The 27,787-nt window shown below is 39.7% G+C and overlaps 1 protein-coding gene across 2 annotated transcripts; it reads right to left on the bottom strand.

Annotated features, from left to right (window-relative positions):
- Positions 1–389: 389 nt before the first annotated feature.
- On the bottom strand, positions 390–27,787 carry LOC143284674 (proton myo-inositol cotransporter-like). Of its 2 annotated transcripts, XM_076591591.1 has the most exons (10): positions 26,978–27,787; positions 22,808–22,967; positions 20,881–21,089; positions 19,759–19,870; positions 17,795–17,958; positions 10,666–10,777; positions 8,431–8,672; positions 7,253–7,405; positions 5,940–6,146; positions 391–3,480 (listed from the first exon to the last, which is right to left on the bottom strand). In XM_076591591.1, the coding sequence occupies exons 1-9, from the start codon at positions 27,597–27,599 to the stop codon at positions 5,965–5,967; spliced, it is 1,956 nt and encodes a 651-aa protein (XP_076447706.1). In that variant the 5' UTR covers positions 27,600–27,787; the 3' UTR covers positions 391–3,480; positions 5,940–5,964. The 2 variants fall into 2 exon arrangements, with proteins under 2 accessions (XP_076447705.1, XP_076447706.1); XM_076591590.1 differs by having other exon boundaries at positions 390–6,146.

The following is a 27,787-nucleotide window of genomic DNA, read 5'->3' on the forward strand; positions in this document are numbered from 1 at the left end:
AACTCCGTTTGCTAAGCATGAAAGTTTTATTTATTTTGCAAACGTTTTAGTGCAGATAGTAAAAAAGGGAAAGTACTCTGTAATTATTGCTAGGGGACTTAATTCGAATCTGGTTAGGACTTTTTTATTTTTATTTTTTTACACGCGAAGCTTTATAATAATACAGAACACATTTTAACAATTAGATTTTTTTAAAAAAGTGTATCACAAGTGAGTCTTGAAGGCCTTGCCTCTCTTGTTTCTGTCATTGTTGCAGCTGTGAACACTTTATTTGTGGCTTTCATGTCAAATAAATATGATTTTTATTCACACACACACACACACAAATATGAACAACAACAACAACAAAAAAACCACTCACTCATGCAGTCGATCCACTGACTCAACGTTTCAAGCCATATAAAACATGTATTTACTTTTCCCTTTATTTGGCTTTATTAATTAAGAGAAAGAGTCTGTACATCCCACACCTCCTCTACGTACAAGCATGATCACAGAAATCGAAACATTAATTCAGGAACAAAACAGGAACAAAGAGAACCAGCAGAAGAAACATGAACCAAGACAACCATTTCAAACATTATTGTTAAAAATGCAGAAGAAACATGAACCAAGACAACCATTTCAAACATTATTGTTAAAAATGCAGAAGAAACAGGAACCAAAGTCATCTTTAAAAAATTTTTTTTTATACATTATTGCCGATCCTGAAAGTGCACAAGAAACATGAACCAAGACAATCATTTAAAAAATTATTGTTAAAAATGTATTTTACAGTGCTAACAATGAGCATCCGTTTTTATGCACACAAAAAATTAAAACATTTTGTGGCTGTTATAAAAGAAGTACACTTCCTTTCTTTTCGTGGGATTACAAATTGTCACACTGATGCTTTTAATCCAGCAGACTGACTGCACAGGGCCATATCAGGACTGCCCAACTGCATAAAATATTCAACCGCATTAAATACATAACTCACATTAAAAACAAAATCCCCACCCCCCAAAAAAAAAAAATTTGCAAAACACAATTTAACAAAGTATGTGGAATTTTATAAAAGTGAGATCTTCTACAATGACAAATGTGGCAATGGTTTAACTGTGAACATGTCTCATAAAGAGTTGGGTTTTTTTAATGCTGATAAATAGCCTATACGAAAACATGAACTGTGCTAACAGAAATGTTAATTTATATTCAATAAAAACTCCTTTCCTTATAAAAATTGGTATTAAGTCAAGGCTTACATCAATATCAAATAATACTGATGATTTCACATAATTATGCAGACACTTAAAAATATGTAAACATTTTACACCAAACATTATTATATTGCAATAAGCATATGTCACTTTCCTTCAAATAACCATATAAATCACTTACCTTCAAAATGTTACAAAGCAGTATTTCTTTCTTTTAATTCCCCTTCCACATGAAATTAATGTCACTGTAATGATTACTTTGTTTGTTACTGTCTGTGACCTGACTGCTGAACATTAATGGTGTGTGTGTGTGTGTGTGTGTGTGTGTGTGTGTGTGTGTGTGTGTGTGTGTGCTTGAGTTTTTATATTCGTCCACATAAACCTCATGACCTTTAAGTTTTAATGCACAGACTCATTAACAACTGGCAATAATGATAAAAAGTATAACAAACAGTAAAGCAAAGGAACACAGAAATCACATACCTTGTAATATTCTAATGTCTAGAGCAGCAGAGGTCTGGTTTTTTCCTTTGCTTTCAAAGCACAACCATGATTATAGAAACCAATGTCCTGTAATTTTCATACATGTCTCAAGGACTCAGCATGTTTAATCTTGCATTCACTTTTTACCAGATAAAGAGGACATTTTCATCATTACTGTGTCATCTCTGCTGAAACACATTTTACCTGTAATTCCATACACCAGTTTCTGGCCCTTTCATGATTTGGAACTGTCATGATGTGTGTATGTGTGTGTGTGTGTGTGCATGCATGCTTGTGTGATTGAGTGTGAACATGCCTAAGTGACACCAATTTTGTTGCAATGTGTAATTCAAGGCATACAAGCAACAAAGGTCTTTATGGAATGCTTTATCCCCACATGTGATTTTGGTCTGGTTGTGTGCTTTACTCTTGATGTTTGTTATTTACTATGGTTTTTGACATGATGTTAATCACAGTGGAATGCTTTAAAAATGTGTGTCCAGTAGAAATTATAAGAGCTATTGTAGTTGTTTTATGATCCTTAATTGCATAGCTAAAGAGGTACTGTAGTTGTTTTATGATATTTTATTGCTCATATATACAGTTTACTGTAATTTCTAGCCCCAAGATGCAACTTTTTAAAAAAAAATTCAAATCTGACCCTGACGTCATAGCGGCTGTTTGCACCCTATCTATGTCTGAAAACTAAAATTCTGACTGAAACTAGGTGCCACCTGTCAAACAAGTAAAATAGACGACATTATCATTGATCATTATAAACACATATGATCACACTGGACAGCAACACTTGCATGCTTCAGTCTTACTACTTTTCAATTCAACATGGTTCATGTTAACCCTCAAGGCCTGACTAAGCACGTTGGGTTACGCTGCTGGTCAGGCATCTGCTTGGCAGATGTGGTGTAGCGTATATGGATTTGTCCGAACGCAGTGCCGCCTCCTTGAACTACTGAAACTGAAACTCATGTTAACCATCATAATGAACTGAAAACCAAATGGCACACGACACCAAATCTAAAGTGAACAGTCATGATCACAATTCACCCTTCAGGCATGAAGAAAGAGCAGTACCTGAGTTTGGAGCACATTTATGGTGCGGAAATAGAGAAATCAGATAAGTGAACTGAATGCTTTCCAATCTTTCTGAACACACAATGGAAAGAAACAAAAAAACCCCAAAAACAAACACAGTGCAGATAAAAAGATAACAGAGCAGATGAACAAAAGTAATAGAGCCAAGTCAACAAGCAGATGACAAGTTGGAATCCAATTCAGTTTCCAAAGAAGACATGAGTACCGTAAAGTTCGGTCTATTGAGCGCATTGGTATATAAGCCGCACCCACTAAATTTAGGAAAAAAATTGAATTTTATACATACATAAGCGCACCGGTTTATAAGCCGCACTTATTTCCGGTACTGTAACACATACTGATACTAAGAAAAGCTGTTGATACTGTAAGTTATGAAATAAACACAAACGGGTACAACACAAAGAAAAGCAAGTGAAAATACTGCTAGTGCCACAAAAAAATAATAAATAAACACAACGAAAATAAGATCCATAATTATGGGATAGTCACATTTATTCAACGTCATCCTGCTCACTGAATCCACTAAAATCTTTGTCATCAGTGTCCGAGTTGAAGAGAACCAGCACAGCTTCCTCCACCATCTTGTCACTGACTTAGCCTCGCTTTCACTTCATGAAGGTGGAGGTCACTGCTGGTTTGTCGCTTGCACTGTCGTCTGCTAGGTCAATCGTCTTCAATTTGAAGGCTGCATCATAGACATAACGTTGTGTTTTCAGCATGATGAGGGTATACGCTTGAGCAGAGTAGAACTGAATGCTGATCTGAAGGCTTTAATGTGTGTGGATTTGATTTACAAAACGTGAACAGTTAGCACACTATCCTGAAGCTTATCCAAAAATTCATGGACAGAAATCATGATTTTGGTGAGTTGAAGGGCAGCTAAGAATAGACGAGAACGTGACACTCCCAGGATCGTTAAAATCCGCAAATAAGCCGCATCACTGTATAAGCGGCAGAGGTTGAAGCTGGGGTAAAATGTCGCGGCTTACAGACCGAACGTTATGGTACTCAGAATACAATGTCCACGGTCAGCAGAGCCATTCTGAACCAGACAGCATGGAGGACTTACACTTTTCAGGATTTTCGGCAGATGCATCTTATCTGATGTGCACGCCTCATACGCTGCAGTGCCTTGTGAGCTGTAAAGTATGGTAACTTCTTCTTCTTCTTCTTCTGTGTTCACTCGTATGCACACGAGTGGGCTTTTACGTGTATGACCGTTTTTACCCCGCCATGTAGGCAGCCATACTCCGTTTTCAGAGGTGTGCATGCTGGGTATGTTCTTGTTTCCATAACCCACCTAATGCTGACATGGACTACAGGATCTTTAACATGCGTATTTGATCTTCTGCTTGCATATACACACGAAGGGAGTTCAGGCACATATCTTGACCTGGGAGATCGTAAAAATCTCCACCCTTTACCCACCAGGCGCCGTCACCGGGATTCGAACCCGGGACCCTCAGATTGACAGTCCAACGCTTTAACCACTCGGCTATTGCGCCCATCGTATGGTAACTGTTCTTAGATTGATGATGTTGCTGTGTCTGAGTGGACTGTCAGTTGTCCTTCAGTATGTGGAATGTTCTAACTCTTTGACTGCTGAACCCCAGCCTTGCTCTGGCATCAGAATTTGTCTCATTAAAATAGTTTTCAAATTCATACATATATATAAAATTATGCACAAACTGCTAAACCACAAAGAAAAGAAACTAACTTCTACAGTACATCTGGGTGTGTCAACATGTAATCTGGAGGAAAAGAAATATATATTTTGTGCATTTTTTCCACATCAATAATGGCATGAAAGCCTGCCGTGGCTTTACTACTCCCCAGTGTTGAATGGGTTAAAAGTGTCAGAATGATTTTGTTTGATATCTTTGAATGCTGGAACATGTGTGTGTCTCTGGGCTGTATATTTCATTTTCATTAGTGTGACCAGTATACAAGACCATGTGTGAATTTCTCTTAAATTGACTTGACAACAGTGTTGGCTTTCCCCTTCCCCCTACCTAACTCATTCCCATTTATCCAAAATAGCCTGTCGCAAAATGCATAAAGAACATCCCAAGCATACATACATATCTCCTTCTTTGCTCATTTATGCCTTGCCCATCACTCAGCAATTAACAATCTTACATGAAGTCTGATATGTCTTTTTCTTCCACGAAGTCATTCATGTACAAACAGTTTTATGTGACATCATTTGCACTGACACAATGAGATATGCTGATTAAAAAAAGTAAAGAAAAGTAAAAAAGAAAAAAAAGAAGAAAAGAAATAGGTATGACAGTAAGTCATATCTATTTCTTTCTTTCTTCTTCTTCTTTTTTTTAATAAACATACCACATCATATTCATAATATGGCAAGTAAGAGGCATGTTACGTCCAAAATGAAAATAAAAACAACACAGAAAACAAGAAATACAAACTGAGTATATGCGCTGAGTTACAAATTTTTGGAACAAACAAACAAAAAGCAGGAAATATAAAAACTGTACCCTCTTGAGCCCGAACAAATAACAAATTTCAACATTACAGGCACTGGTTAAAATTCAAAAGCAAACAATTCAATATTCAAACGCTTCAAAACTCAAGAGTGGACAACCAAACGGTCTTCATTCACTGAATGCCATAAATTAAGTTTTGTTCTGTGGACTCCGTGATAAAGACTACACAGCTTGCCTACACTTTGTACATGTTTTTCCCTGCTTTGATCCAAGAAATATCTACAAATTATTGCTCTAAGTTCTTCTGGTGTGCATAGCTTCTTGTGTGAAGAACTGCTTTAATAGGGGGATAAGAAAAAAAAAAAACGACAAAAAAAAAAAGACATCCATACATTTGCAAGCAAATTAAAAATTACAAATCAAAACCCTCACCATAATCTACATGTCATCTATACCAAAGGCCGAATTTCAGTCCACGGTCCCAAAATTCACACTGTAAAATTCATCCCAAAATGTCATCTTTTTCACATCATTACAGGCAAAAGCGCAAAAATGACTCTAAGGAAACTCTCGTATTGTTCATAATATTCATATTATTTACATATACCTATGAACATAGAACACACCCACTATCATATGAGTGAAATAAAAAATATCCCTGTTTGGGGAAGCCACAATATCATAGCAGCAGCACCGATGCATCGCTGATCAACATGCTACTATTGTATAGCAGCAGGATGAGAAGAGACCGGAACGCTCTGGTCCCCTTGGCCGCAGGCACACCAGGGCTTGGCAAACAGCTCCTCCACGTCCTCCAGCTTCTTGCCTTTGGTCTCCGGCAGCAAGCAGAGGAGGAAGACGAACCCCAGGGTGGCTATGCCCACAAACAGCCAGTAGGTCCCTGCAGGACAGAGGGAGGCACCGAGTGCACTTCTTCAGCGACAGATGTGTGACTGTGAATCCGTTTCATGCCAATGGTAGATCTATGCATATGTCAGCGACTGATGTGTGAATCTGTTTCATGTCAGAGGTGGATGCATACATTAGCAAAAGATGTGCGAATCTATTTCATGTCAATGGTAGATGCATACGTCAGCAACAGATGTGTGAATCTGTTTCATATCGATTGATTGATATGGATACTTATATAGCGCCTATCCTCAGTCCGAGACCAAGCTCTAAGTGCTTTACAAACACGGGGTCATTTGCAAAACAGGCTGCCTATCTGGGCAGAGCCAACTGACAGCTGCCACTAGGCGCTCATCATTCGTTTCCTGTGTCATTCAATCTGATTTCAAGCATGCACGCATACACACTCAGACAGACATGTAACATTTTACGTGCATGACCGTTTTGTTATTTACCCCCCACCCTCCATGTAGGGCGGTGGATATGTGAATCTGTTTCATGTCAATGGTAGATCTATGTACACGTTAGCAACAGAATAGAATAGAATAGAATAGAATAGAATATGTCTTTATTACCAAGTGTACCGGGGCAACAAGGAATATTGGGGGGGATAGTACATAACAATGTACGAACACAAATCAGATGTGTGAATCTGTTTCATGTCAATGGTAGATCCATGTACAACTGGATGAAGAACTCGCCATCGTTCAAACTTAAGCTAAAAAAAACAACAACAAAAAACGCTGAAAAATCCCTCCAAACTGCATGAGAGTTGATTCAACAATGAGAAGGATGTTTCTGATACATGTGGCAGGAAGGGCTGGCTAAGTCTGGTGTTATTTATTAAAGAACAGCGCAAATTTGTTGTTAACTCTAATGCGCAAGTCGATGATCAGCACCAGCAGTGTTCTCATTACAAGTTGCCGTGCGGTGAATGTGGTGTTCTCGCTGCAACAAGTCGTCGAGCGATACCAGCAGCGTTCTCCCTGCAAGTCGCCGTGCGGGGTGACTGTAGTGTTCTCGCTGCAGCAAGTCACTGAGTGGCAAACTAAAGTGACCAAAGGGTTAATAAAAAAACCAAAAAAAACGCCAGTGTACCGTATTTGGTGAGGGTCTCAGTGAGGGTGAGGAAGGTCATGGACACCAGCAGGTTGGCGATCCAGTTGGTGGCGGCCGACATGGAGTTGCCCGTGGAACGGGCCCACATGGGGTAGATCTCTGCATTGATCGTCCACGGCATGGGGCCCATCCCTGGCAGCAAACAGAGAAGGGAGGAGCGGTGCAAAGAGAGATAATAATAATAACAATATCAATAATAATAATAATAGATAGATAGATAGTACTTATATGGCAGACCCCCCATATAATGGTCTCTAAGCGCCCTACATGGAACAACACATATACAATAGTGCATAATAACATACCTCTGCACATGAAAAAAACTATGTGTGTGTGTGTGTGTGTGTGTGTGTGTGTGTGTGTGTGTGTGTGTGTGTGTCTGAACACCAACAAAATACTACAAACTACTGGTATGAACAATCACACACACACGCACACACACACACACACCAAAAATACCCTACACACGCACACACACGCTCATGCACACACAAACGCCCGTGCACACACAAATGGAAGGAAAAATAAAAAATAAAGAGGTTGGGTGGTGAGGGACAACACAGGAAGACACAGCGCAACGAGAGATGGCGGAAAAGCAGAAGGTTTGGTAGTTGGTAGGGAGAGAGGGGTAAAGACAGACAGTAAGAGGGGAGTTGGGAGAGTGTGTGTGTGTGTGTGTGTGTGTGTGTGTGTGTGTGTGAGTGTGTGTGTGTGTGTGTGTGTGAGAGTGAGAGAGAGAGAGAGAGAGAGAGAGAGAGAGAGAACGAAATGAAACAAACTTTATTTAAAGAGGGTAGTGGAATACGCGCTACTCCTTTATTACATCCATTCCTCTGGGCATAAAGATAGACAGATAAAAAGAGAGAGAGAGGGAGAGAGAGAGAGAGAGGTCAAAATGTTACTACTGAAGGACTAAGATATTAGGCATGACTTGTTCTTCTTGTTAAATTTCTGTGGATATGAAAAGCTTTCAGCCTGGGTGCAGGAGCCTCTTGACACAAAAAGTGAACATCTTATTTCCGAAACAGAGTAAAAAAAAAAAAAAAATCTGCCAAAATGCCAATATGGAACTCGTGCATAATAATGGAAATAATTCCACCCCCCACCCCTCCTCCTCCCTGGCCCCCCAACCCCCACCATGCGTTAATAAAACTCACCTGGGGCGAAGAACATGAGGTACAGAGCCAGCCCGAATATGGCGATCCAGGAGTAGGGCGTGGGGCAGTACTCGTAGGCCCACACCATGCCGGGCAGTGTGGTAGAGTTGGCAGAGCAGCGACCCGCCTGGGAGTACGCGTCATCGTGGGCGACAGCCACGCATGATCCGTTTGCAGGGTCCCCGGAGGTGTCCGGGTAGCAAAACCCGCAGCCTTTGTCCTCGATGCAGCTTTCGCAGGAACTGGGGGGGGCAATCGTGTCATTCTGATTATTATTATCATTATTATTATTATTATTATTATTGATGTTGTTGCTTGTTGCTGTTATCATTCATTATACCATTAATAAAATTTTTATTATTATCATTCTTACTTTTATTATTATCATTACTGGAGATACTTACATATCAAGGCACCAATCTTTATTCAGAGACCAAGTTCCAAGCGCATAAGCTTCACAAACACACGGTCATTTACACAACAGGCTGCCTACCTGGGTAAGTGGCATCTGACTGCTGCCTTTTGCTGCTCACCATTAAAGGCAATGATATCATTCTGATTATTATTTCATTATGATTATTGCATTGCATTGTATTTGTATTGTATTTCTCTTTTTTTATCACAACAGATTTCTCTGTGTGAAATTCGGGCTGCTCTCCCCTGGGAGAGTGTGTTGCTACACTACAGCGCCACCCATTTTTGGGGTATTTTTTCCTGCTTGCAGTTTTATTTGTTTTTCCTATGGAAGTGGATTTTTCTACAGAATTTTGCCAGACACAACCCTTTTGTTGCTGTGGGTTCTTTTACGTGCGCTAAGTGCATGCAGCACACAGGACCTCGGCTTATCGTCTCATCCGAATGACTAGTGTCCAGACCACCACTCAAGGTCTAGTGGAGGGGGAGAAAATATTGGTGGCTGAGCTGTGATTCGAACCAGCATGCTCAGATTCTCTTGCTTCCTAGGCGGACGCATTATGTCTAGGCCATCACTCCACATTATTATGATATTATCATCATTATCATTATCATCATCATCATTATTATCATTATCATTATTATCATTGCTATTATTGTTGTTATCATGATCATTTTCATTACAGATGCTTATATGTGGTGCCTATCTTCATTGAAAACCAAGTTCTAAGCACTTAAGCTTTACAAACACACAGTCATTCACACAACAGGCTGCGTACCTGGGTAAGAGGCACCTGAAAGCTGCCTTTAGTTGCTCATCATTGAAGATCACTACACGGTTCTCTTTTGTTTCACTTTGTTTTGTTTTCCAGAATCACCAGCTACTGTGCTGTTGTTTGCTTATCATTTAAAAAATTTGTTTTTATTACATGATATAAATTTGACCGAAATTTGACAACAGGTGAAATTCACTTAAACTGCAAACAGCTGACAGAACTTGAGAATAGTCCATGAAGCTCTGGGGCACCGGGCAGTTCACACTTTGTGTCAAAGAAAAAATGGAATTCATTTTTTTCCTGATAAAATAATAAAAGAAATTGACACCATGGAATGGATCCTTCCAAGAGCAGAACTTTGTTTCAGAGCACAGTACAGTAGTTTGGATAATATGCCTTACAACCTTCCATAATTCAGGCATACACATAAAAGAAAATGAAAGGTAGAAAGAAAAAAACAACAACAAATGTATCAATGCATATATTAGTCTTCAAGCAATCTACTTCTATCTGTCCAGAAACAGTTTGAACTATAAATGCTACTGGAAAATGAAACAAAATATAATCATTCTGATTATACACACGCAGGTTTTATCACAAAACTATTTTGTCATTAAGTAAAAAAAAGAAAAAAAAATTCCACACAAATTTAGGTGCATACACACAGAGACACAGATGCACACACACACACACACACTCACACAAACAAGTACACATATACACACAGAGACACAGATGCACACAGACACATACACACACACAAATAAACAAGCACACACATACACACAGAGACACAGATGCACACACAGACAGACACACACACACACACAAACAAACAAGCACACACATACACACAGACACACCGCAATACCTACACCCAACATTCTCCATCCCTCACCGGCTGTATCACACACATCCAATCACAAGATACATGCACATATTTTCACACATTTCACTCACATACATGTAAAAGAAGCATGGGGAATGACCCAGCATCTTTTTCAAGGCGGTCACTACAACTTAAAGCCTTACACATGTCACTCACCTGTAAGAGAAACAGGTGGAGTTATCAAGCGTCTCGTTGAAGGTGATGGGAGGTGAATTGAAAGCATTCAGCTGGAACCCCACTGCAAGAACTGCCAGACTCAAAACCACACCTGTAACACACACACACACACGCACGCACACACACACACACGCACACACACAAGAACACAAGCACATATATGCGCACGCACACATATGCGCGCAAACACACACACACACACACACACACAGAGGTATTATTCCAGCACATTTTACATAATATCTAACTTTTGTTGATAACACCATTTCATAATTCAAATCATCATAGTAATACTGTTCTTGTTCTTGTTGCTTATAGTCCAGCTGACTGCACAGGGCCATATCAGGATTGTCAAACCATACAAATGCTCAACCGCGTCAACACAAACGGTCACATGTACAAAAAAAAACCCACTAAGACAAACCCACAGCCATTCCGCTTAATTTATTATCCCCAGATTACAAAAAAATCATAAAAAAGGAAAAAAAAAACAATACTTCAAAGCCAAACAATTTATATATATATATATATATATATAAGGCCATATAGGCAAATAACACTGCAGAATGGGCAGTTAGTGCCAATCCCAGTGTTTATATCTCACTACCTATTGCCAGAGCAAAACAGCACAGATAGTACATCATAGACTGTTGAAAAGAGAAAAAAAGTGTCAAGGCTTATTAGAAAAAAGAAAGGGAAACGGACTGGGAAGGCAGAAAAACGGGGACAACAGTGAAGAAAGAAAAAAAAAAGCAGAAACAAAGAGAGTGATAGAAAAGAGGAAATTCCTAGCATAGAATTTACAGAAGGTGGGGATGCTATTTATACTGAAAGACCCCCAGCATCCCCATGGGGGGGATGATACTAATAATTTATAAATAAAGCTCAACTCTACTAGTCTTACCTGCTCTCCTCCTTCCTTTCTTAGTGACCCCTTTCACAGTCACGGAAAAAGCTTGTCTTACAAAGTTACCGTAAAGTTCGGTCTATTGAGCGCACTGGTATATAAGCCGCACCCACTAAATTTAGGAAAAAAATTGAACTTTATACATACATAAGCCGCACTGGTTTATTAGCCGCACTTATTTCAGTTAGCACACTATCCTGAAGCTCATCCAAAAATTCATGGACAGAAATCATGATTCTGGTGAGGTGAAGGGCAGCTAAGAATAGAGAGAACGTGACACTCCCGGGATCGCTAAAATCCGCAAATAAGCCGCATCATTGTATAAGCCGCAGAGGTTGAAGCTGGGGTAAAAAGTCGTGGCTTATAGACCGAACTTTACGGTACATAGCACTGTATTAGGTATATTCATTTCACACACAGACACTTTAACTAGTGTTCGCCACCTGTCTCTCCCTACTGTTTTGTGTTTTGTTTTGTTCTGCATGTGTATCTTTGCTTCAAATATGAAAATATCTTTCTTTATTGGTATTGTTTTTTTTTAACTTGTGCTATTTGATGGCACCAGCTGTGTAATCCCCATTTGTTCTGCCATTCATTAATGTAATCTGCCAACAAGGTGCACATGTGTACGAGGCTCAGGGGTGAATGTCACTGGAAAACAAATTGCTTTATAGTCTGACATCAATGGCAAACAAAACTGTAAAAAAAAAAAATTAAAAAAAAAACGAAACAAAAAACAAACATACAAAACCAACAGAAAAACAATAAGAGCAAGGGACAGGAAAACAAAAGCACAATGAACAAAAGAGAATGGCTGCTGACATGCAGCTCTAACCAAGTTGGTGAGTCGATGTATCATTAACTGGGGTGTTTTGCACTCCATCTGTTGCTTCCAGCTGTTCGCCGATCAATTTCAGCCTGGAGCTTGATTTCATTTTCTCCTTTGCTAAAAAAAAATTCCCTGAGTGTCTGTGTGTGCACGTGCATGCGTGTGTCGAGCTCGCATGCATGTTTGTTTTGTGTGTATGTGTTTGATGCATCTCTGCATGTGAATGTGGCTGTTGTTCACATATATATATATATGTAAGTGCACATGTATGCAACTGGTCCGTCTGTGTTTTCATGTAGTATTTAAGCCCACCCTCAGTTCTGAAAGCAGTCAGGACTTAATTATCATGTTTCCACAGCAAGATTATTAACATCAGACAAAATCTACAGAATTTGAAAACAGTTAACACATACACACACAAAACACACACACACACATACACACACACACACACACACACACATGGAAGAGCTGTGAGAATATTTATATCTACAGGAACAATATTTTGCATGACATGCAGATCAATAATAATTAGTGAAAAACTGCTTTCTTGAAAAGACCATTGCACCAGCTCATTTCATAACCATCCTATTCTGAATTTCTCATGATGTTCGCCTCATAAAATAAACACAATGCATTCCTTCTCCATCATTTAAAGCCTGGTTCCTATGCTGTTCTGTCTGATCCTTGGATTTTGAAAAAAAGAAAAAAAAAGACCCACTTCAGCCATTTACTGCCAGTCTTGCCAGTCTCACTATTCCTTCCAGCAGCAGAATAATAATGGCACCTGTCATGCCAATGCTAATCAAGTCATACTGGCTTCTTGTCTAGTTATTACACAGATCTACTACAAACTGTGTAACTAGTTCAGAGCCTCGTCATAGGAGGCATCTATCACAAACTGCAGTTTCAGTTTCAGTTTTCAGTTTCAAGAAGTTGTCAAGCTTGTTGTGGACTGATCCATATACAAAAAGATATATGTATGTACTATACCACATCTGTTTTGGTATATAAAAAAACAAAAAAAAACAAAAAAAAAACACACACACAAAAAAAACAAAAACAAAAACAACAACAAAACAACAACAACAACAAAAAAACCCAGAAAAGAAAAAAACAGAAACCCTACCTCTGCCTTAACCCTATGTGCTGATGCAATGTGCTACTCAGACCTTGAGACCCCACCCTAGGTTACAACCTGCAAAACCAGTTCAGTGCCTTGTCAATGTGGACATCTGTCACAAACTGTAAAACTAGTTTGGTGCCTTGTCAAAGTAGACACCTGCCACAAACTGTAATGCTAGTTCAGAACCTTGTCAAAGTAGACACCTGCCACAAACTGTAATGCTAGTTCAGAACCTTGTCAAAGTAGACGCCTGCCACAAACTGTAAAACTAGTTAAGTGCCCTGTCAAAGTTGACAGTTATCATAAACTGCATAACTAGTTCAGTGCCCTGTCAAAGCAGGCATCTGTCACAAACTATAAAACTAGTTCAGTGCCTTGTCAAAGTGGACATCTGTCACAAACTGTAAAATTAGATCAGTGCTGTGTCAAACCAGGCATCAATCACAAACTCTTAAACTAGATCAGTGCCATGTCAAAGCAGGCATCTGTCACAAACTCTAAAACTAGATCAGTGCCCTGTCAAAGCAGGCATCTGTCACAAACTCTAAAACTAGTTCAGTGCCTTGTCAAAGAAGGCATCTGTCACAAACCCTAAAACTAGATCAGTGCCTTGTCAAAGAAGGCATCTGTCACAAACTCTAAAACTAGTTCAGTGCCTTGTCAAAGAAGGCATCTGTCACAAACTCTAAAACTAGTTCAGTGCCTTGTCAAAGAAGGCATCTGTCACAAACTCTAAAACTAGTTCAGTGCCTTGTCAAAGCAGGCATCTGTCACCAAACTGCAAAACAAGTTAAGTGCCTTGCAAAAGTAGGCATCTATCACAAACTGCAAAACTAGTTCAGCGCCTTGTCAAACACCTATCCCAAACTGCAAGGCCAATTCAGCGCCAGCAAGCCACTAACTGGTTACCTGTAAGGTCTTCAATGATGCAAGCTAATGATCCATGCTGGGCTCATGTACACATGTGACTCAGTTTGCTTTTCAAGTTCCCTGACCAGTATGTATGTATGATAGTCAGTCGTGTCCGACAAAGACCATCAGAACAGCAGAGGAGGCAACTGCTGTCCCGACTATCTGGGCTAAAATTTGATTACAGTGCAGAGTGTCTTGCCCAAGTTACATCCCCACACTCAGCCAAGAGGGTTTTATGACAGTCGGCACTGGGATGGTTCCCAAAGGCCAACTAGCCCCCAAGGCTGCACTACTAAGAGTCAGTCAATTTTGCCTCCAAGTTTGAGTCATAGTCCTTCACAAAAGACTAAGCTGTAAATGATTTCCTACTGCAATGGATAAACCATTGACAATACAGCTCTCACTTTGCTGTTGGCCCAACTGTTAATTTATGTCAATCTGTGATATGAGCTGCATACTAATGGGCCAAGATAGGAGAATGAGTACTGACCTTGGAAATTTTTTTCTTCCAGAAATTATCAGAACACTGGAATCAGCAGGTGAGTGTAAAGATAGAGAAGCACGCTACAAAAAAATGTAGCTTGCAGCATGGCCATGCACCTCAACAAGGTCAAACCAATCTATCTTAACCGATGTTCCCAAGGACAAAGGCACACCAACTGGAAATAAAAACTCGGCCAAAGAAACATTCCTCTGACGCCGAGAAAACGAAACAGCTTGCGTGTGCTTCGTCTTTGTGTATCTTGCCAATGCCTGAATGGTATCCACCTTGATGCTTGTTGGTGGTGGAGGACGGTGACCGAGAATCAAAACAGATCAGCCTGGTTGTTGCTCTCACTGAACTAACAAGGTGTGTGCCCACACAGCTTTAAAGTACTGAGAGTTTGTGGAATTTGTGTAGGTCAATGGGGGAGATGACCAGACGGCCTGCCTACACTGGACGGTTTGTTATCAAGGTCACTGACTTTCATAGCGTGCTTAACTGTTTTTACTTGTGGTCACATACTTCTTAATGCTGTGAGCGTCGTGTACTGCAGTGTGTTATTCTCTCTCTCTCTCCCCATCCCTGTCTCTCCTCCTCCTCCCTAAGCAACAACAGCAATAATCACAACAATACTACTGCTACGACTACTGATAAATTTAATGTTTTATTACACTCCCCTAATTTGTAAATGGTGCAAATACTGATTTTTGTTGGATACCATCCTGTACTGGATTTCTTCAAAACGACCAAACAGACAGAAACAGCAAAAAGGAGAGCAAAGAAGTCTACTGGTAGCACTGATATAAAACTTTTTTTTTGCCAATTGTTTTGCAAGGAAATGAGTAATGCACTAGAATGAGACTTTTTTAAGTGCTTCAATTCAACTCTATAACTTTGTCTAAATAATAATAATAATATTAATAATAATGATGTCAGTGGGTGCTCTCAGACTCTGGTCCAACCTACAGATTACTTTTCACTTTAATTTTCAGAATATTACCCAATTCACTATGGACTAAATATTGCCCTAAGTAATATCAGGTGCATTTGCGTCAGTGATGTGACAGTTAAGCATGTAACTTTTTTTTTCTTTTTTTATTTTTTTTTTTTTTTACCGTGATTTGATGAAGCCTTATTTGCACAGTTTCAGCTTCAGTCTCTCAAGGAGACATCACTGTGTCAGGAAAAATCCATTGTATGCTACATCACATCTGCTAGGCAGATGCCTGACCAGCAGCCTAACCCAAAGCACCCAGTCAGGCCTTCAGTGCGTGCATATATATATATATATATATATATATATATATATATATATATATATATATATACATACACATATATATACTTTAAAATTTTTTTTTTTTTTTATAGATTTCTGCTAAAGAATTTTGCCAGACGACAACACTCGCTGCCATGGGATATTTTTCAGTGCACCAAGCGCCTGCCTCACACGGGACCTTGGTTTATCGTCTCATCGGAATGACTAGACGCTCAGTTTGACCTCCTAGTCAAATGTGGGAGAAAGGGCGAGAGCGGGATTCGAACCCAGACTCTCATGGACGCTCTGTACTTGGCAGATGAGTGTCTTAACCATTCTGCCACCTTCCTCACAAATCACCAGGAACGTTTATGCTCAAGCTAAATCAGTGACTCATCTTTTACCACGTAAACTGATATGTCATCTCATAACCCAAAGAACTGAAGTAAAAAAAAAAATTAAAAAAAGCAACCAAGACTGATAACAGTATCACTGCATGACCCTGAAATGCAGTATTTTATCTAATGTAAAACAGTTGGTTGTGCAAGCAACTCATTCAGTCTGTAGTGTGAGGATCAATGTTACATGATGATGACAATCTCAGCATCTAGTACATGTGAGTTCACATGCGTGCACACACACACACACACACACACACACAAGCACACAATCTCGTCTAATGTCACTTATAGTGAAAAGATGCTAAACGAAAGAACGAACAAACACATATGCACAAGACAGACACATATATGATGACTGAAAGTCTATCCTACAAAACCTGTCTACAGATCTTTCTTAAAGATAAAACTAGGCATAACAGATTATGAATTTGAACCATCCATGACTCTTTCTCTCTCCCCCACTCATCCAGAAAGACACACGCACGCACACACACACACACACACACACATATCCACACACACACAAACATCCATCCACACATACATATACACAGGAACACATCTCCATCCGTGACTCTCCCCCCAAAATATACCAGCCAGCAAGCACACACACACACACAAATGTCACTTACAGTGAAAAGATGTAAAACTAAAGAACAAACGAATGAACACATACACACACACAAGCATGCACACATCCACCCCCCCATCTTCACCACCTTCCACACATCACACACACACACACAAATACATACACCCACACACAAGCATGTATGCAAACTCCCCTCAACAAAACAAAACAAAAACAAAACTGTACCAGCAAGACTGGAGAGCAGCAGAGGTTTGCGACCAATGCACACACAAGCATGCACACATCCATCCCCCCCCCCATCTTCACCACCCTCCACACATCACACACACACACACAAATACATACACCCACACACAAGCATGCATGAAAACTCCCCTCAACAAAAAAAACAAACAAACAAAAACAAAACTGTACCAGCAAGACTGGACAGCAGCAGAGGTTTGCGACCAATGCACACACAAGCATGCACACATCCACCCCCCCATCTTCACCACCTTCCACACATCACATACACACACACAAATACAAACACCCACACACAAGCACGCATGCAAACTCCCCTCAACAAAAAACAAAACAAAACAAAAACAAAACTGTACCAGCAAGACTGGAGAGCAGCAGAGGCTTGCGACCAATGCGTTCCACCAGCCACACGCCCACCAAGGTGAAGACAAAATTGACACCAGCTGTCATCGCCGCCAACCAGATTGCCGTGTGCTGATTGGTCACGCCCGCCATTTTGATGATGGAGGCGCTGTAATACCTGTCGTCGGGAGAAAAATGTCAACGCACGGGCCCAATGATAGTGTGCCCCACTATTTGAATATATTATTTGTTTGAAAGGTAGGAAAGGAGGGGAGGGTGGGGGGAGGGGAGGAGGGGGGGCATGGGGAGGGGAGGGGGGTGGGAGGTGGGGGATTGTGGAGGGGGGGTGGGGTGGCTGAATGATGAGTAGTGGAAAACAGGTTTGAAGGGGGGTGGAATCAAAGATGAATATTTGAAGAAAAAAAAAAAAGAAGTTCAATCAAAGAAAATTGCTTGATGGACTTTGTAAAAGATAAGTCATCGATTTAGCTTGAGAAACAACTTATAATTAATGTAAAAAGTCAATAGCATGCCTTGTAAGGAAATTTTGAAACTTGCATCAAGGGTAATAAAAAAAGACAAAAAACTCTGACACAAAACTACAAGAGATACAGAAAGAAAGTCATTTATTTTCATTAAATAAAGACATGAATAAGGATTCTGAATCTAGACATATTTTCCTACTGTCTGGATTGAGAATTATTCAGGCGAATGTTTCAAAGTGGAAATAACAAAACTTTGTGCATACAAAAAGTCCAGAGATCAACATCCATCAACAATGAAAACAAACAACAACAACAACAAAAATAGCTGGAAATGACATGTTTGGTTTTCAGTTTATATCTGTACATGAAAACATTTACAGTTCAGTGACCTTCACAACCTAGCCCTATGACGAGGCTACAACTTCTCGCTTGCACCACTGCTCTCCCTTCCCTCCCCCCCCCCCCCCACCTTCCTGCACCATGCGTAAATACTCTCTGCCCCTCCCTCTCACTATCACTGTCACTGGGGACAAAAATCTGCACCGACACCTGCTCGCTCAATGCCGAGCACTTTGAACGACAGTTTGACTCAACAAGTGCTGAATGTTGCTGTCAGTTTCAGTTGTTGTCAGGGTCGTTGTCATCACCCTTAATTCATTTTCTAACCCTAAAATAAATCAAACTTGCACAGCCTGCCAAATAGTGCTAGCCCTCTGACCGAGACCGCTGCTCTCTGCCTGGCAAAGTTTCTGACACCTTTAAATTTTTTGTTTTTTGTTTCGCGTATGGGGCAAACCTTTCCAGGTGCCCTCCACATGATTACAGGTTAAAGGTAAAAAAAACCAAAAAAACATGGCTGAATCGGTTAGGAATAAGTCTTCTGATCCAGCGTTCACCAGTGATCAGAGTTCCAGGCCTTCCTCATGGACCAGTTAGCATGAAGAGGGCATCTTTCTTCTGACTTATAGTAGTAGTAGTAGTAGTAGTAGCAGTAGTGGTAGCTTATAAGCTTACAAGCTTCGTTGCTTCATAACATATTTTGTTAGAGATTTTGGTCAAGGTTTAACGCTTCATTTACAATTTATTTAATCACCAAACTCTAAAAAAATAGTTAAGAACTTTGTAGAATTGTCCAGCTGTTTATGCCACAGACAGATCAAGATAACTATTCAGTTCTCTTTTTGGGGATTTCTGAACCAAACTTGGATGAAGGAAAATTGAGAACAGACACATGTATGCATGCCATCAGCCATGAGAACACAATGGCACAGGGGAAGGAAGCACTTCTTTTTGTGCCATCATCTGACGACTTCAAGGGACCGAACAGCTTTCTCCTTCGTCTTCATTCATGGGCTGATACTCCCACGTTCACTCTTATGTGCACGAGTGGGCTTTTACATGTATGACCGTTTCAGCCCCACCACGTAGACAGCCATACTCCATTTTCAGGGGTAAGTGAACAGGTTTTAAAAAAGAAAACAAGCATCACTCACATGACAGTGTTGATACCGCTGAGCTGCTGAAACAACTGCAGGCCACACCCCACCACCAGTGCTCTCCGCATGTTGCTGGATCGCAGCATTAGCAGTATCGTCGGCCCTTGAGCTGGTTGCAAAAAATAGCATTTATCAGCATCGGCAGCAGCGTCATCCACGCTTGGGCTGATTTCATCACCGTATTAACCAACATTAGCAGTGTCACTGGACCTTGAGCTGATTTCAAAACCATACTAATCAACATCAGCAGGATCACCGAACTTGGGCTGATTTCAAAATCATATCAATCAGCATTAGCAGTACTGCTGGCCCTTGAACTGGTTGACAAATGATAATAATATTAAGCAGCATCAACGGCCTTTCATCGGGTTTTGAGCCGACTGCAAAATCATTTTATTTTTATTCATCAGCAGCATTCTTATTGTTGGTCCTTGTGTTGAAGTAAAAATAACAAAAATCAATATCAGCAATACCTATGGCCCTTGAGCTGAGCAACTGTAAAATGTAGTACTATCAATCAGTATGAGCCAGTCCAAAAAGTGATTTCAAAATCATATTCATGATATTCATCTACATCAGCAGCATAGACAGCCTTTGGGCTTGTTGTAAAAATCATGGTAATTAATCCAATACTTTTTTTATCAAAAAGAATGTGGTCACAGAGAGAGAGAGAGAGAGACACAGAGAGAGAGAGAGAGAGAGAGAGAGAGAGAGGGAGAGAGACAGAGAGGGAGAGAGAGAGAGAGAGAGAGAGAGAGAGAGAGAGAGAGAGAGAGAGAGAGAGAAGAAGAAGAAGAAGAATTAGGAGACAACTGTGGCATATGTGTGTGTGTGTGTGATTGATGATTTTTTTTTTCTTTTAAACATCGTCATAATAACTAATAACAGTCAAAGTGGTACAGAACTGTGCATACATGCACACAATCACACACACAATCACACACACATACATAGAAACACACACACACACACATACGTGCACACACACACAAACACATGGTATGTGCATACATGATGTTGACCTCACATGTGAGCACATGCACACACACACACACACACACACAAACACAACACGCACACTCACACACACACACACATCCTAGAGAGTTTTCTTCTCACAATGCCTTGTGGCCTCTTCATCCTGTCGACAGTTCTCTCGGATCTCCTGCACCTCCTCCTCCACGTCTTTGGTCCCACGCACGGCGACCAAGACTTGCCGAGCCTGCTCCTCCTTCCCCTTTTTCATGAGGAAGCGAGGACTCTCTGGCAGAAAGAGGAAACCAATCAGCTGTATAAAAGACGGCACCCCCGCCAGCCCCAGCATGTACCTGAAACGAAACACAAGACAAAGGGAAACTGTGAAACACGCTTCTGGTAGGACTAGGAGGAAAGGGCCAGCTCCGGCACTGGTGGGCATGAACTACCTTGTCAGACAATAAGCTGAATTTCTGGCCATTTTTTATAAATTAAAAAAAAAAAAATTGGGGGGTGTATGTGAGGGGTGTTTGATCATGTTTTGTTTAAAACTATAAGTGTAAGAAAAACTGGCAATTTGCAAATCAGCCAATGTCACAGTCCGAGATCATGACCGTAAATTTGACACACTTGTAGTACTTTTAGCGATTGGTTGGGAGGAGGATAATCCACCCATGACATATTTCTGTCACCAACCCTCAGCTAGACTTGAGGTGGCCATCAGTAAAGATATGTCACGCTGCTGTTTTGTACTGTAAAGGATATCCCCATTCGGACATTCAGAATCACTCAATCAGTCAATGTCACACTCCCTCACACACACACACACACACACACACACACACACACACACGTGTATGCACAAGCACACATTCACACAAGCATACACTCAGTACACACACACACACACACACTACGCACACACACATGGTGCCCCCCATTTGGAATTCAGAATCATTGTCACAAACACACACATACGCACACACACGCATATAGTTACTGTCATTCTAAGTGTTCTGTCCAGAATTTGTATTTCTTTTCCTTCAGTTGCAAGCAAGAAAAGTGATGTCAAGCACTCTTCAACCCAAACAAACATTTAGCCAACTGACAAGGAAGAGCCCATATTTGAAGCCTTCATGAATTAAACCATTCATGATCTGGAAATACTTAATTTTCACTGGTATGAATGGAAAGATTTCTTATTCACTATGTCTGTTCCAAATTAGGTGTTGATAGACAAAGTACTCCAAGAGAAAATGAATTTGTTATGGCTTACCATGGACACACACACACACACACACACACACACACACACACACACACACATGCAACTGAGCATTGGGTTACTTCATAGACTCACTTTATTTACAAAAGTAAGTCAGTTACTCTTTGATGAGCAATACTGATTCAAAGTCAACTACACATTCCATGAGGAAAAATGTATTCTCTTCATAAAGAAAAACTACTCTTTTCTTGAGGAAAATTATCATCTTCTATTAGTTCTAATCAGTTTTCCTTGAAGAAAATGACGATGCAGCAGACCTTTTAAAAACCAGTAATTCCCCATCCTCCCACTATGCCTTACTTAGAACTGCTGTTTGTTTGCCTCCATTATCAGCTGCTTGCACACTAAAAACAATATAATAAAAGAAGAATCAAGAGATGGCTTAAGATAGTTAAATGAACTAAAATATACTGAATTCAATATCAAGGCTAACATTAACAGCAAAGTATATTATAAAAAAGACAAAAACAACAACAACCCCCCCCCCCCAAAAAAAAAAAACAACAACAACAAAACCCAATGCATTCATTATATCATGCAGCATTACTCATTTACTGAGAAGTGCAATTTAACCTCAAATGCTCATAAACTTTATACATACATTTTCTTCCCCCTGCTGCCCAGAAAAATTAACACATTTTTTTTTCCATTCCTGACCTCAATAATATTTCCACAACTTCATCATAATCTAACCTTTTTTTAAATTTTTTTTTGTTGGTTACTATTATAATTACAAATTTACACACCAAAAATGTCATACTCATAGCAGTATACTAGTTACTTTACCTCCAGCCATCCTTCTTCAGGTAGCTGAAAGCCCCATCCAGAAGACTGGCGACAAACTGGCCCCCGGTGATGAACAACACATTGATCGTCAGCAGTCGTCCGCGTAAATGAGGGGGTGCCACTTCCGCAATATACACTGGGACGGTCATTGATGCAATACCTGTCAAAGCGCGCGCGCACACACACACACAGAAGGAAATTGTAACGTGAACTTTTTTTTTTTTTTTTTTTTTAAAGAAAAATATTGATGCTTTGCTGTTATTTCAAAATGTAACAAGAGAGGCAAGGCCTTCAAGACTCACTTGTGATAAATTAAGTCCTCTAGCTTTAATTACAGAGTAATTTCTCTTCATTACTATCTGCACCAAAACGTTTGCAAAATAAATAAAAATTCCATGCTTAGCAAAAGAAGTTCCTGTTTGAACAAAAAATGATAATAATGACTCCTCTTGTTGTTGAGTCAGAATAAGAGGTCAAAGTGCCAAGTTCAGAGAATACAAAAAATATAAATATAACAGTAAATGCAGTTTGCATATAATTAGGCTTCTTTTTTTCATTTTTTTGTGCCCATCCCAGAGGTGCAATATTGTTTTAAACAAGATGACTGGAAAGAACTGAATTTTTCCTATTTTTATGCCAAATTTGGTGTCAACTGACAAAGTATTTGCAGAGAAAATGTCAATGTTAAAGTTTACCACAGACACACAGACACACACAACCGAACACTGGGTTAAAACATAGACTCACTTTGTTTACACAAGTGAGTCAAAAATTGAAATGCTTTTCATGTTGATTTTGGGTGTATTGTGTGTTGATTGTGATGATCATGCTCTCCCTTCTTATGAGGTGTTTTTAGACTGAATGATTCTGCAGGTGCGTATATAACAGAATAGAATAGAATAGAATATGTCTTTATTACCAAGTGTACCAGTGTCACAAGGAATATTGGGGGGGGGGGGGGGATAGTACATAACAAGATACGAACATAAATCGAAAATCACACACACACACACACACACACACACACATGTGCGTGTGTGCATGTGTGTGGCTGAGTCATACTCAGATTTACACAATCTCAATATCTGTGGTACAAAGACTATGCATATATATATATATGTATCCATTTTAATGCCGGATGACTGCTCACCCCAAGACCTACGTTCAGTATTAACCATCTCTTCAGTTTAAAGTCTCCCTGCCAAAACTGACCTTTTGAATTCGAAACTAGTGTCAATTACCCAATAATTCAAAATTAAGTGAGAGTGCCAGTGCAATTAATAGAGTATCTATCATCTTTTTACTTTGCACCATCTGTTGCACAAACTGAAGTTACAATAAAAAGAAAAAAAAGATGTCATACTGGAAGATGAACTGACATATCAATTCCAGCCACAAATGTTTATAATGTTTTCTTGTTGTTGTTGCAGCTGTTTTGTTGTTGTTGTTCTATCTATAATGATGAAATGACCTACTGTACGTTTTGGAACTGCAGACATGTATGAGAAATCACAGGTAATGTGTAATCCACGCTTTTAATCTGAAGTTGGCCTTCAAAAAGCATTGTGAAATGATCCATATCAATTATCATTAATACTATTATAATAGGAACCTGTTGACTCAAGACATCATGTTTTTTTTTGGTATCACTGTTGTTTGCATCCCCCCCTCCCCTTCTCCCCTCCTGAAAAAAAAAAAAACTTGAGTTTTTAAATAATACATGGTTACACTTGCACCACAGCTATTCATGTGAGTTTTACTTCTCTACAGAACATTATAACTAAGCAGATGTCTGTATTCATAAACCCATTGCAATTAGAGAGCGTACAAAATATATCAATGACATATATACTATATACAGCCTACAAAATATATCATATATAGTATATACTATATACATATCTAAACATTAACATGATTCTGTTCATAAAACCTGTTGACACATTCTAATGTTCATTTCCATTAATCATGACAAGGAACACTTTCCAGGGGAATGTGTGCGCACAGTTTCTCATTCTGGTGTAAAAAAAATGATGACGTTTATTTTTCACCTCTGTTTGCACACACTGTTTTCAATGCACTAACTCCCTTTGACCATCAGTTAGTAAAGTAATGATTTAAACTGTAATTCTGGTGTCTTCATAGACTGTTTAACTGAAGAGACCATCCCATTGTAAGTAACAATCTTAACAGATTGGTCTTTGCATCTGGTGTATAATAATAATTAGCAGAGTGTGGACTATCTATAAGTATTATAACTGATAACATTCCCAGTTTTCTTTTATGACATCCCCCATTTTGTCATCAGTTGTTTCCCCCAGTCTTCAGCAAATTCTATGGTTAAACAGTACTTTTATCATGTTTCTGTAGTCTTCAGTAGGTTGGCCTTGGCAGCTTCTGCATGACAGTCTGTGCAAGAAGGTGAAAATACAAGCTGTCTTCCTAAAATAAATGAGTGAATGAATTAACTTCAAATGAATGACGTCTTCGATCTATTGACATAATAGAAAGAATGAATGACTAAATTTATTTGAAATCAACAGTTATCATACACAAGTACATAAATAAACAAGTAAACATGAAATGAAAATTACACAGTGCATGCACACATTTCATGTGTATATATATATATATATATATATATATATATATATATATATATATATATACACACATACTTATATACATATAGTGATATACATACTTATATATACTTATATATATATATATATGTGTGTGTGTGTGTGTGTGTGTGTGTGTGTGTATATATGTATATATATATATATATACATGTACACACACAATCTCTTTCTCTCTCTCTCCCTCTCTCTCTTACACAAACACTGAGGGGATGGGAGATGCAGATCTAAATATTTTACAAAGCAGCATTCAGCTTCACAGACATGTATACTATACGGAAATACTAATCTGGGCCCCAGAACAGATGTTCAGTTTTAAATTCAACATGAAAAAAAAAAATTTCCTTATCAACAGGCTTGGTCACCACTTCAGATTGTTTGCAACCACACTTCAGGGCCTAAACTGATAACTGCAGTAATAAAAGTTTCACTTTCATTGTTTCAAACAAGCGTTTTATGACTGACTGTGTTGGGATTTGATGTGTATTGTGGAAAGATCAGAAATGCTGGATTCTCACTGAAGTGTTCAATGTTTTGTTTTCTTGTGATGTAAATCCTAGATGAGCGTGGTAAGGTCAGAAGGACTGCATCTCCCATTTCTCACTCTCCCAGGCCTCTCTCTCTGTCTCCATGCACTCTGCTCTCTCTCTCTCTCTGTTTTGCCACTTTGCAGTTAGAAAAGCTCACTGTGAACAAGAGAAGTAATGTTTAAAAAGTACAACTGGTCCAATTTATACTGTAATTTGTAATCCTTATTTTGTTTGATGACTCCATGATTACAGTGACATCTCCATGAGGTTTGACTTTGACTTTGAGTCTTGTATCCTTATGTGTGTAAACCTTGGTCTCATTAAGAATTATCAACCCATTGAACTATGCACGCGAACACTGCTTGGGAGTCAAAATTCTTTTCATTCAAATGGTTTTCATATTCCTAATGCATCAAGAACAAGCAAAAGGAACAAACTTCTACATTATTCCTGGCTGTGTCCACACATGTATACATGTCAATGTTGTCCACACATGTCAATGTGGAGGAAAAACTGTTCTATTTCAGAATAGATTCTGCATTTTCTGCATCAACTGTATGACAGGGAAGCCTGCCAAGACTGTAAACTCCCAACAGATGAATGGGTTTGATGGCATGGATTCCTGTGAAGTACTCCCCTGTCAACTTTTGTGTTTGTGGCTAGAAGTATACCCTTTAGTTTTAATGATATGCGTGCCTCACGTGTGTGCGTGCCTGTGTGCGCATTTTGTGTGTGTGTGTGTGTGTGTGTGTGTGTGTGTATTTGTGTGTGTGTGTGTGTGTGTGTGTGTGTGTGTGTGTGTGTGTGAACACTGTGTAAAAACTTCAAACTAACAATTCATGAAATTTGTTTAAATTACTAGTTCAATTTCTGTTTTACATAATTTTTTTTTCAAAAATTGCAAGCATGCTTTTTGTTTTTCATTTTGTTCTTGTTTTTAAACACACATCAGTATGTGAAGTACAACAATGAGAGTGTAAAAAACTGTAATGATTACTTACCGATTCCCAGTCCCAGAGTCAGCCGTCCCACAATCAGCATGACAACATTCTGGGCCACCCCTAGCACCACAGCTCCTGCCGTGAACACAATGCTGGCAGAAATCGTGCAGATCTTCCTCCCAAACTGATCACTCATGAACCCACCAAACAGAGCTGCCACAAACGCTGCACCGATTGTCACACTCACCACCATTTCTTGTTCCAACGATGACAGAGAGAATTCATCTTTGAGCAACAGCATAGCACCAGAGACCACCCCGGTGTCATAACCAAATAAAAACCCACCGATGGCTGCAAATGCTGCCAGTAAAACAACGTAGGCTGTTGTTTTCGGTTGGGATCCGCCGGGCGTGGTGCTTCGCTTGTCTTCGCCATTCTGTCTCCAACTGGCGCTGTCACTATCACTATCAGTGCAGCGATCAAGTTCCAAGCCTCTGTTGACGTGTGATCCATCTGTGCGAGTCATATTTCGGTGATGGGGCGTTGAGGGAGACGGAGACCTCGCTGCACGGTCGGGAGAAAGTTCTTTCGCGTCCTTCCCCGACACGAGTCGAGTGGTTTCTGAAATGTTCTCCATCTCCGTGCTTTCCTCTCCACTGCTCAAGTCGGCCTCAGCAAACATTGATAACCCAGTTTCCTCTGTCAGCTGACCTTGAAAAGATAGCTCTTATTCGGGCATATGCAGCTGAATGGTGTGTCATGTCAAGGCTTTATCTAAAAGCAGGTTGCGATTCACGTTTGAAGGCAAAGCGAAAGTTCCGGATTTCATTCCCCTGTTGATGTTCACAACAAACCCGTTCTCACAATCAT

Source organism: Babylonia areolata, chromosome 8, assembly GCF_041734735.1.
Source record: "Babylonia areolata isolate BAREFJ2019XMU chromosome 8, ASM4173473v1, whole genome shotgun sequence".
Classification (NCBI taxonomy): Eukaryota; Metazoa; Mollusca; class Gastropoda; order Neogastropoda; family Buccinidae; genus Babylonia; species Babylonia areolata.

Bases quoted from the DNA above. Each gene is read 5' to 3' on its own strand.
- LOC143284674 (XM_076591590.1), bottom strand. From the start codon at position 27,599: ATGTTTGCTGAGGCCGACTTGAGCAGTGGAGAGGAAAGCACGGAGATG. The intron at 8,673-10,665 runs GTGAGTGACATG...TGCCCCCCCCAG, and splicing joins TCCACCTGTTTCTCTTACAG to TTCCTGCGAAAGCTGCATCG. The intron at 6,147-7,252 runs GTACACTGGCGT...TCTGTCCTGCAG, and splicing joins TGAGACCCTCACCAAATACG to GGACCTACTGGCTGTTTGTG.